This window comes from Phalacrocorax carbo, chromosome 5 (assembly GCF_963921805.1).
Source record: "Phalacrocorax carbo chromosome 5, bPhaCar2.1, whole genome shotgun sequence".
Taxonomy (NCBI): Eukaryota; Metazoa; Chordata; class Aves; order Suliformes; family Phalacrocoracidae; genus Phalacrocorax; species Phalacrocorax carbo.
This window is the reverse complement of record NC_087517.1, coordinates 46,809,542-46,821,753: the sequence shown is the minus strand read 5'-3', so window position 1 is coordinate 46,821,753 and position 12,212 is coordinate 46,809,542. Positions and strand designations below refer to the sequence as shown.

At 42.3% G+C, this 12,212-nt stretch overlaps 1 protein-coding gene across 2 annotated transcripts in view; it reads left to right on the top strand.

The window, feature by feature from the left end:
- The window catches only part of TTC17 (tetratricopeptide repeat domain 17), a 63,589-nt gene that overhangs the window by 48,542 nt on the left and 2,835 nt on the right, over window positions 1-12,212 (top strand). The window contains exons 18-24 of one of the 2 annotated variants that reach the window (XM_064452298.1): window positions 239-489; window positions 4,432-4,597; window positions 6,974-7,094; window positions 7,430-7,589; window positions 8,067-8,150; window positions 9,817-9,936; window positions 11,702-11,845. In XM_064452298.1, the coding sequence (XP_064308368.1) occupies window positions 239-489; window positions 4,432-4,597; window positions 6,974-7,094; window positions 7,430-7,589; window positions 8,067-8,150; window positions 9,817-9,936; window positions 11,702-11,845 (1,046 nt within the window). Of the gene's footprint in view, window positions 1-238; window positions 490-4,431; window positions 4,598-6,973; window positions 7,095-7,429; window positions 7,590-8,066; window positions 8,151-9,431; window positions 9,462-9,816; window positions 9,937-11,701; window positions 11,846-12,212 lie in introns of those variants that run through there. The other variant, XM_064452299.1, reaches the window with a different exon arrangement.

Below are 12,212 nucleotides of genomic sequence, written 5' to 3'. Positions count from 1 at the left end.
AAGCTGATCAAAATGGTCTAGAAGTGTTGATTTTTGAAGCAACGGTTGATGTTTCTTTGCAGTGGGGAAGTCTACATTCTCCATTCCCCCTCTCCATTTGCAGCATCCAGTGAGTAGTCAGTGATATTTCATTTGTGCAAGCGGAAAAGTCAGGTCACAGAAAAAAAGATCCATTTTATACTATTTGTGGAAGTAGCAGGAAGAGAATTTTTGAAGTTTTTATGGTATTCCCTCTTAGACGCAGTCACTGCAGAAAGCAACGGTTCAGAAGGAATGGAGGGGTTAGAAGATGATCAGATGTCTGAAGAGATGCTGGCTTTGGTGGATGAGTTTGAAAACTCTTGGCCTCAGGAAGCTTTTGAAGGGGCACTGGAGGTAAAAGGTCGTCGGATGGACTTGCAGGGAATCCGGGTCCTAAAGAAGGGATCTCAGGATGGACTGGCTAGCTCCTGTTTTGGGGACTGTGGTGATGATGATGAAGCTGAATGGGTAAGTTTGGATGAGTTTACTTAATCACAGAAGCACAGGTTGCAAGGGACCTCAGGGATCATCTAGTCCAACCTTTTAGGAAGAGCACAGTCTAGACAAGATGGCCCAGCACCCTGTCCAGATGACTCTTGAAGGTGTCCAACATGGTCAAGTCAACCACTTCCCTGGGGAGATTATTCCAATGGTTGACTGTCCTCACTGTAAAAAATTTCCCTCTCGTGTCCAATCGGAATCTCCCCAAGAGCAACTTGTGTCCATTCCCCCTTGTCCTCTCCATGGGACTCTGTGTAAAAAGGGAGTCTCCATCTTCTTTGTAGCTACCCCTTAAGTACTGGTACATGGTGATGAGATCCCCTCTAAGCCTCCTTTTCTCAAGGCTGAGCAAACCCAGTTCTCCCAGCCTATCCTCATATGGCAGCTTCCCAGTCCTTTGATCATCTTGGTGGCCCTTCTCTGGACCCCGTCCAGCCTGTCCACATCCTTTCTGTATAGCGGGGACCAGAACTGTACACAGTACTCCAGGTGTGGCCTGACAAGTGCTGAGTAGAGCGGGATACTGACTTCTTTATCTCTGCTGGTGATGCTCTTTTTGATGCAACCCAGCATCCTGTTGGCCTTCTTGGCCACAGCAACACACTGTTCACTCATGTTGAGCTTTCTGTCCACCAGGGACCCCAGGTCCCTTTCCACAATGCTGCTCTCCAGCCAGGTGGATCCCAGTCTGTGCTGCACTCCCGGATTATGTTTTCCCAGGTGCATGACCTTATACTTCTCCTTGTTGAACTTCATAAGGTTCTTGTTGGCCCACTCTTCCAGCCTATCCAGATCTCCCTGCAGAGCAGCTCTCCCTTCCAGAGTGTCTACTTCCCCACTCAATTTCGTGTAATCCGCAAACTTCATCAGGCTGTACTTGATCCTGTTATCCAGATCACTTATAAAGACATTGAATAACATTGGGCCCAATATCGATCCCTGGGGGACTCCACTTGTGACAGGCTGCCACTTGGAAAAGGAGCTATTTACCACCACCCTTTGGGTGCGGCCTGTCAGCCAGTTCCCCACCCACTGCACAGACCACTTGTCTAGGCCTTAACACATCAATTTCTCCAGGAGGAGGCCATGGGGGACCGTATCAAAGGCCTTGGAGAAGTCCAGGTAGACAATGTCAACCTGGTAGGCAATGCCTGCCCCATATCAACCAGGCAAGTCACTTTGTCATAGAAGGCCACCAGGTTTGTCAAGCACGATCTGCCCTTAGTGAAGCCACGTTGGCTTTTCCCAATCACGTGCTTCATTTGACTTGTGATGGCCCCAAGGAGGATTCGTTCCATAACTTTCCCAGGGATTGAAGTAAGGCTGATGGGCCTGCAGTTACCCGGATCCTCCCTCGAGCCCTTCTTGTAGATAACATTTGCCTTCCTCCAGTCCTCTGGGTCATCCCCTGTTCTCCATGACTTCTTGAAGATTATGGAGAGTGGCCTTGCAATGACGTCAGCCAGCTCTCTCAACACCCTCGGGTGGATGGCGTCAGGGCCCATCGATTTGTAGGGGGTCAAGCTCCTGTAATAATTCATGCACTAACTCTTCCTTCACTGATGGTGGGTCAGTGTTTGGATCAACGGGCAATTTTGTTCCCAAAGCCTGGGACCCAACTGTGTTGGTAAAGACAGAGGGGAAGAAGGTGTTGAGGACCTCTGCCTTTTCAGCATCGTTGGTGATTGACTCTCCTTTTCCATTGAAGAGTGGGCCTATGTTTTCCTTCTTTTTCTGCTTATGGTTGACATGTCTGAAGAAATCTTTCTTGTTATTTTTTAAGTCTATGGCCAGTTTCAATTCGAGTTGGGCTTCTGCTTTTCTAACTGCATCTCTGCACACTCTGGCAATGCCCTTGTAGCTCTCAATGGATAATCCTCCACTTCTCCACCTCTGGTATGCTTCCCTTTTGGATTTGAGTAGACCCAGGAGGTCATGGTTGAGCCATGGGGGGGCCTCTTGCTCCGCTTACTTCCCTTTCCTTTGTAGGGGATTAATTGGCTTTGTGCTTCCAATGGAGAGTTCTTGAAGAACCCCCAGCACTCACTAGCTCCTTTGTCTTCCATGGAAGCTTCCCATCGAATCCGTCCCAACTGAGCCCTGAGCGAACTGAAGTTTGCTCTTCTAAAATCCAGGACCCTTGTCTTAGAGCTGACCTTCAGCATGCTCAGCAGGATCCCGAACTCCACAATATTGTGGTCACTGCAGCCAAGGCTATCACTAACCGAGACATTACAAAGCAGGCTTTGTCGGTTTGTGAATGGCAAGTCCAGCAGCGCCTCCTTCCTGGTTGGCACATCTAACATTTGTATCAGGAAACAGTCCTCTACGCTTTCCAGGAACTTGGTGGATGACATGCGAGCTGCCGTATTGTTCTTCCAGCAGATGTCTGGGTAGTTGAAGTCACCCATCAGGACCAGGTTCTGTTGGCCAGAAGCTTGCTTTAGTGCCCCAAGTATCACTTCGTTGGCTTCATCATTGTGGTTAGGAGGTCGATAGCAGATGCCCACTGTGAGTTCCTGCTTGGAGATGACCCCTTTGACTTTAACCCAGAGACATTCGATAGAGCAGTCGCAGTCACCATAGTTGACTTTGATACATTCAAGGTGTTCCTTAATGTAGAGTGCAACTCCTCCACCTCTTCTACCTTGCCTGTCTTTACGGAAGAGCTTGTAACCATCCATTGCGATCCCCCAGTCATTTGAGGTGTCCCACCGTGTTTCAGTTATTCCTATGATGTTGTAGCCTTCTGAGTGGGCACGGAGCTCCAGTTCCTCCTGTTTGTTTCCTAGACTGTGTGCGTTTGTATACATACACTTGAGGTGATTACTCTTCTGTTTCACCTCTTGGGAGACAGCTAAGGAACCTTTATCACCACACTGCTTGGCTTGACTTACTCCCCCATTGGACATGCTGTTGTGAGCATTTTCGCAATGGATCCCACCCCCAAGTTTCAGTTTAAGTCTTGTACCAACTTACTGTTGTGAAGGAGGGAAAGACGAGGACAGTTCAGGGGGCTTAACACTGGAATATATATAAGAACCTCCCCTATGGGCCTAGAAGAGTTGGTTCATGGCTTGTATGAAATGAGCAAGTAGTTTCAGTCTGTTGTCTAAAGGAAAGGTCTCTGCATGACTAAAACTGACATCATTTAGCCTGGAGAAGAGGAGGCTTGAGAGGGCACCTTATTGCTCACTAGAACTACCTGAAATGAGGTTGTAGCGAGGTGTGTGTTGGTCTCTTCTCCCAGGTGACTATTATGAAACAGCCTCAGGTTGTGCCAAGGAAGGTTTAGATTGGATACTAGGAAAAATTTCTTCACTGAAAGGGTTATCAAGCATTGGAACAGGCTGCCCAGGGAATTGGTTGAGTCACCATCCCTGGAGGTAGATGCAGTGCTTAGGGACATGGTTTAGTGGTGGACTTGGCAGTGTCAGGTTTACAGTGGGACTCAGTGATCTTAAAGGTCTTTTCCAACCTGAATGATTCTATGATCATAAGTCTTGATTATCAGCAGCATGAGCTTAGGTGTTGAATGATGCTGCATGCCTTCAAACTTCTTGTTCACAGTTACAAAGTTTCTAACCAGAAGTTTCAGTTAGCATGAAAACAATGAAATATCTGTTGTCGTCATGTTACAAACAAAATATATAATCGAAAATGCCTTAAAAGCGGTTAAACTGGTTTTCTCTTATGTTGGAGATTAAAGTTATGTGCTTAGTTTGCACGGTGTGATGCAGTGAAAGTGAGCAAGCTTAGAGAATGGGTTGAGATGAGGAGGGAGGAAGGAAGATCTCATCTGTAAAGTATCTGAAATTGAATCTTTGGGCTAAAACAAGTAGTGTGTTGGAGCTGATAATGTTCATGGTGTTACCTACAGTTAACCTGCCAATACTGTTCTTCGGGTAGATCACTTTTCAGGTCAAACGTTTAAAGAAACCAAAAGCTGAAAGCTTGGATCTCCAGGAACCAGTTGGGAGAAACGGGGAAGAAGGGATTAATGGAGAAAATGAAAACTTGTACCAAACTGCCCTAGAGATCAGTGGACCAAAGATACCTTCTCCTGGACCAATAGGTAACCTGCTGCTTATAGAGAAAGCAAGTTGTTTGCAGTTTTTGTGTTACTCTGGTTTATTACCATAAATATGCATCACAAAGTCCACATAGTGAAATATGCATTCTAGATGAGTACATGAAAAAATCAGAAATCTCCTCCATCAGCACCTTCTTCATGAAGTGCAACATAACTTTATCTGCTGAATGAAAACTTTCTAGTTAATTTCCTGAACTTCTGGGGATGAGGTGGTAAGAGTGGAGAATGAGAGAGGTAGATATTGTGAGAAGTAGTAGTAAAAGAGAGGAGGTGTTAATGGTCTTTTCCTTAAACTAACTTCTCTCAGTTTTAATCAGGTGAGACACACCCCTTCGGGGACAAATGTAGGATGAGAGCTTGAATTTATTACTGACTAAACATAAGACACAACTCAAAAACAAAAGGCAGGAAACTTGGTCTAATAAAAATAAAATTTAAAAATAAATTAAGTGTTCTGTTGTAATTGGTTTGGTGATATTATAAGTGAAAATTTAGAGACTGTCTTCCAGAAGGCTGGAGTTGGAGAAGAGTTTTGCACCAACATAGATGAGGCGGTGTGGGGAGAGAGGTGGAGCTTTTGCTACTTGAGTAACAGGAATTGGAGAGTGATGTGTTATTATGGTGCAAGCTAGTTCCAATGGTATATTCAGGTGGACAGAAATCATCAGCAAAGGACTGCTCAGGATGAAGTTTAGAGCTGCTGGAACCTAATGATGCCGGAGAAGGGAACTAAAGTAGTTGGCCCCCATACTTTTTGTCTTACCTTGATTTCAGTGGAGGTAAAATCTTTGTCATAGGTCTGATGTGTAAGCAAAGATGGGTTCTGCAATACATTTTAGTCCTTGGCAGTTTGATGACCTAGACAGTGATTTCACATTTTTCAAGACTTCTACATTAAATCTTTAACAAGCTCCTTTTTTTAGCAACTGACAGATATAAGTTACTGAATTAAATATTTAAATAGGTGGAGGGATTCCATGAAAACAGACTATCATTTGTGAGCACGTACATGTCCTTTCCTTGATGTATCTTCTCTCCTGGGAGCTACTTTTCTGCCTTTATTACACAGCATCCCTCGACTGTAAAGTAGTTATCTTCCTAATGTTCCCATGAGGCAGGGTCCGCTGACACCCTCTTTACAAGAACTAAATCATAAAAAGTTTAAGTAATATATTGGACGTCACCTGGGGAGTTCCTGGTAGAACAGGGAAATGACACTAGCTGTCCTGTGTTTGACAACTTCGCAGACTACTGAACTGTCCCTGTGCAGTGTTTCCATACCTCACAGTCAGTCAGATCGTTCACAGTGGTGGTGATGAGAACTGATCTGAAGCTTCCCAGTGTTTCTCAAAGTTAATTTTCCTTTAAACAGAATACTTTACAAAAGATATGGTATTACAGACTTCATAGTTATTTTGCAAAATTATGGTGAAGCGTTTTACTATACCTTGGATGGGAAATAGGATTTGCATCCAAATGGGCAAAATTTCAGGTAACTAGAAATAAATACTGAAATACTGCCTATGTAGCTGGTGTGATAGACTGGCACGTTAAATTTGGCTTCCCACTGTGCAAATCTATAGCTACAACAAAATTTGCTTATGTTCCAAACAGTTTGGGTGTTTCTGATATGAGAGGAAAATGTTTCCTAACAGTTAACGCAAGCTAGATTCCTAGGATTTGGTACAGTATCCACCAAATGTACAGGAAAGATTTCAGTAGGCTTTGGTTCAAATGTGAAGATCAGGTTCTTTTTTCCTCTCAGTGATTTATTTGTTAACATAAAGCAAGTTATTTAACCTTTCCCTGCCACGGTTAACTTCTCTGCAAAATGGGAGGGCTGAAGTGTAATAGCTTAATAGTTTCAGAAGTATTGCTATCTTGAGTGTAAGAATGCAGGAAAAACTACTGTCTGTTTTAAACAATATTAATTGAAAAGAAAAGGCGGTATTTTTCACCTGGGATTGTCAGAAGATGGAGCAATCATCTTTTATTAGTTTTTACTGTAGCTAAAGAACATAAATGATGACTCACTTATGAACTTTCTTTAAGGATGTTTAAGTAGAGACATTACCTGTAAACAAGAGTGGTGATTGTTCTTAATGTGTAGCTATTGAAAAAGTGTAATGAAATGGGTTTTTAAACTCCACCTCCTAATCTGTCTTTGGATCCCACAAGTTCCATTCAGTCCATTTAGATTCAACAATGTTCTTAAAGAAATCTGGCTGCTGGACTGACTTTTACAGCATAGGGATTGTATCCACTGGTATAAAGTATTTTGTAAATCATTGTACTGAAATAGAGTGTCTTTTTGCTTCCAGACAGTTTCTTCTATATATTTTTTTTTCCTTTCTCAAGGAAAAAGGCATGACTATCGTAGCCTTGGCTGGCCAAGTCCTGATGAATGCCTGAAACTCCGCAGGATAGAGCTTACAACTGTAGCCAGCACATGGCTTGCTGTTTCTGCTAAAAACATTGAGTAAGTGTCTTGTATATGAACCTTAAATAAGTTACTTACACAAAGCAAGACAGTTACATGGCCTTCAGTCTGCATAAACTGAAGATTTTAGTATTCTTTAAAGTAAGAAACAACTGCCAGGCTTTCAAAGTTTTGAAAATGTTATGTAGTATTTCATCAATAGACTTGCAAAGAAAAGTGCAAGTGCAGATGGAAGATCCAGGTTCTCTTGCTTCTTCAGCTACCAAAATGAGATTCTGCCAGGTTCTGGGCAGTGTACACTCACTAGAGAACTTTGTAATGACTCTTCTGTTTTCTTTTCCTGACTGATTCAACTTGTTTTATGACCTCTGTAGCATTACAGAACACATTGATTTTGCCACACAGCTGCAAGAACCAGCCATGGAGCCCCTTTGTAACCCAAATCTACCAGCCAGTATGCATACTTTGGACCACCTGCACGGTGTCTCTAGTCGGGCCAGCTTGCATTACACTGGAGAAAGTCAACTGAAAGAGGTATGCCAGAACTGAAGGCTGTCACAAAAAACTACCCATACCATGGCAGATTCAACATGTATTTGTCTCAGTGCCCTGTCTCCAGAAGTGACCCTCACTGAGTGAATGCCTGGATAAAACTGTGAGAACAGCGCAAGCTGAAAGCAATATCTTACCAGAACATTTTCCCAGCCACCTACGATCTGGCCTGAGGGAAATCCTAGAACAGTGTTAGTGTCTTTGTATTTATAGCTCTTTATGGATGAATTAGTGAAAGTCCTATTGAGCATACGTAATCTTCTACCATTCTTAGTATTCGGTGCCATGGAGTTGTAACACTGTGATGATACAGGTAGTATTAACTGAAAATAGACAGTGATGTTTAGGTTGGAACAAGTTACAGAGTTTGTAAACGGTTGGTGAAGAAACCAACCAACAGGCGAGGGACGTCTCTTACAAGGTTCCAGCATCCATGCACTTGTTCTTCCTCTTCCACAGGTGCTACAGAATCTTGGCAAAGACCAGTACTCACCACAATCATTAGAACAAGTTGGTACTCGAATAGCCAAAGCTTTGGAAAAGGTATGTGTAAATGAGAAAAATGAGAAGTATGGGCGTACCGCTCATGACTGATGTGTAGTGGTCAATCCAGTCTTGAACTGTTTGTCTGAAACCCCAGTCAAGGAAAGTATTAGTACTTGGACTAGGGATTTGTGTCTATTCAGCATCTGTAATGCCCTCACAGGTATTTTGTTGAGCTGTATCCTGTGCTTACACTGTCAGGTGTCTTGCATATCTCTCTACTAAAACCTAACCTTGTAAAATTCCCAAATGTTTCCAGCCCTGTAGTGAGCAGTGTTGCTGGTTGTTAAGATATATATAGATATATAGATATATAAAACTATTTCAACAGTTCTCAGCCCTCCTCTTTCTTTTTGTGCTATGTTGACTGGGAGCTTATGGAAGGTTGAGTTAAACCATGGCTCAACTCTCCAGTCATGCTCCTGGCATGCAGCGGTTGGACAGCTGACAGGCAAGGGCTTCCTCTCATCTCTGCCTACTGGGCTGGAGTGTCAGATGCATTCAGGCAGCAGTATGGCAACATGTGCAAGGCTGCACTTCCAGTTCTCCCCAGAGAAAGCCAAGCTTCCTTGCTAGATTGACTGCTAGGGACCTCAGCTAAGGTCTTTAGGAGGAGATGATTAGGGACATATTTTTCCCAGGGTCTATGAGGTAGATAAGGATGCAGGATTTGTTTTTACATTTTTACGGCTAGGGGGGAGGATGTCCCAAACTGCTATAGAAAAGAGGGCTCAGCCAAAACAAGTTTGGTGTCCCTAGCCTATTGTACCGAAAGCCATCTGAGGAACTTACTATGCTTTGAAACTAAAGCCAGTATAGCTTTATCGTTCCCAGAAAGTAAAGATGTTACTCTTATGCTCATGTTACAAGTTAGTTTCTTTTCACTTTAGATGTGTATTAACTTTTTTTCCTACATACTACAGTTCCCCCTGCAGACAGCAAGCTTTATCCAAATAAGATGAAAATTTAGTGCTGAGACCAGAAACAGAATTCTCAGTAACGCTAGCTGAGTTGGAAATAAAATGCAGTTCTTCTGTCTACCAGCCTCATTCAGTATTCACAAGAGCTAATCAAACAAATCAAGATGGCTACTTATCTAATTGCATATGTGAGTGTAAACATTCATTTACTGTATCGGAGTCCACAGAATTCAAGCACATAGTATTTTCTTTCCTAACACGTGACATGGGAGCCCGCCAGTTAGAGGCACCAAACTTATTCAGCTAGGCTTGTCAGGCTTCTGCTCTGAGCTGCTTCCCAGAGCATCCTTTCTCTTTCCAGTGACTACAGAGAGCCTACGAGTCCAATCAGGTAACTTAGCTAAATTTTTTGCTTTACACATCTAGACGTTCAGCATCAGACGGCTGATTAGAAGCTGTTGTGGCTGCTGAAACTGTTGTTGCTGTTTAAAGCTATTTAGCTGCTATTCTTTTCTTAAGAAAATTATGTTGCATTTGGAATTTGTGTTTCATTTGGCAATCTCACTTACCTGGCTATTGGATATGTATTGTTAGATAAAAAACTTTTTGCTGCTTTGAAATAGTTTAATGCTATTTTTAAGTGTAACACTCTCTAACTCAGTATATCAAATTGGAGGAGTGAAAGACAGGAAGACTGTTCACTACAGGTGTTTACGTGACTGGTTTTTGTGATCTTCTTTTGCCAGAATCAGACTTCATGGGTCCTCTCTAGCATGGCAGCTCTTTACTGGAGGGTGAAAGGCCAAGGAAAGAAGGCAATTGATTGCTTACGGCAAGCATTGCACTATGCACCCCATCACATGAAGGTGTGTACACATGTACCCACTACCCAGATGAAAAAATGTTTTGCTTGTCACAATAGAGCTTTCACAGATGATTTTTAAGGCCAGCACTATGTGTATCAAGTGTCTATAATGTATTAGGTATGAGCTAGTTGTGGTGAAATCTCAAGACTTCCACCACCTGTTCAGTGTGGACTGACTCTTTTAAAAAATAATAGTAATTAAAAAAGACAACTACAAAAGAGGTTCAGTGGAATTTCCTGCAGTTCAGTGGGTTTGACATCTCTCTGCTCAATGTAGGCTTGAACTTCCACTTGTTATGTAGGACTTTGAATCTTCATGAGCCTTTGTCTGGACAAGTCTTCTAACCTAAGATGTGGAGAGTAAATCGGCAACGTAGTCTACACTCTTACTTAGGAGGATTTAGCCATTAACAGTAGATATGCCTCAACTCAGAAATGCACATCCTATGTATCTATGTCCCCTATAATTCTCTCTCTTTGCACTTGTCCTTTTAAAACAAGGTTGGAACCAAGATCTAACGCAACAAGCTCTTGCTTATTTTCCTGTCTTTTTATGTACCTGGGAATGGTTCCTCAGAAATGGTGCCCTTAACTGTGTGCCTTGTAAGGGTCAGAGTATGGACTGGAAGCTACAATTTGGCAAGATTATGGTGTTGCACTACTAGCGCTGTTTCCTAGAAATGTGATATAATGTTGGTTGGGACTGGCTGACTCTCTGAATTTGTGCCTTGTTTTTATCCTCCACACCAAAGCTGCCTGCAGAGAAAACTGTGGGTCTTGTTTGTAAAGATGCAGCTGCAACTTGAACTCAATAAGAGTTAGCACTGAATGAACAGCTACTTAATATTTTGTTTTATCCTCCTCTTCAGTTTCATGTTCTCTCGCTACTTTCTGTTGACATTTCTCATGTAAATAACAGGTAATGAATTTTCCTGTGGGCTGCTTTTGTGATTCTGACTTCCATAATATCTGCTTTGCAGACACAAATGACTTATCCACCAAAGGTATTCCTTGCCTTGTAGAGGTCAAGGAGGCAGGGATCAAATACATCCGAAATTTTTTATTGTCCTGTTGAGGGCACCTAAGACTTCAGTAGTAAGCAGTATTTTGTCCTTTGAAGGCGTGAAGCCCAGCTCCCAGAGAGTCCGTTACAGCTGTCAGGGATCAACAGTTTTGTCCATCAGACAAGGTCACAGTCTGGAAATCCAGGAAATAAAAAACATACCATCAGTGACTGGCTGAGAAATTTTTATTTATAGCTGTTATCCAGCATCATACAGGGATTCTGTGGCAGAGGTAGGATAAAAAACAGTGTATCAGTTGCACTAATGGTTAGACCTTTCTTCACTTCCCTGCTGTCCCCTTTTATTCATATTCCTTCCCCTCTTACGCAAGAACTGAAGGAGGGTGGTCAAACAGCTTTTCTTGTCTCTGAGAATGCATCTCATCTTTTGGGAGAAACTAGTGTAAGAGCATCTGAAAAATAAAGGTACATACTAGGATGCTTAAGTGAGTTAATTTCTTAGTTGTTTGTTACTATTGTGAGCAGATGTGTATATGTGACGTTTTTTGTTTATAACTCAGCTCCAAATGCTCTCTTTTAGTAAAATAGGTCTGACCCATCACTTTCAAAGTCACCAGATAGTGGAGTGGGCAGTAACCAAGTGAGAGTGGCCACGTGGTGGAGTCTTCTGTTTGTCTTGCTGATCCTGAGGCAGTTTCAATGGAAAGAACTTTACTGTTTATCGCTTGCTCTTCTCTTCCAGGATGTACCACTAATAAGCCTGGCAAACATCTTCCACAACGCAAAACTCTGGAATGATGCCATCATTGTGGCTACCATGGCAGTGGAAATAGCGCCACACTTTGTGGTTAATCATTTTACACTGGCAAATGTCTACGTAGCAATGGTGAGTGTGCTGTCACCCAGTTATGTGTTGTCTTTGGTGCAGTATATATATGTGTGTGTTTATATATATATATAAAAATCTTATTCTCACAAATAATTTTGGAGGAGCAGCACTCAAGAAATTGGGTAGGATAAATGAGAAATAATATTTTTTGAATGCCAAAACTCTTATTACTCATTTTACTCTTATTACTCATTTAGTACTTGAAGGCCAACATTTTTATAATTTAGAATGTTTACAAAGCTGGCTTCATAATGCCGTCTGCAAAGCTTTGTTAAGACAGTAGCAAACAATTGATAGTTTTGGTTGGCTGCCCATCTAAACATAGGATATTTTTATACTGGAAAATTAATTATAAATTTGGTCT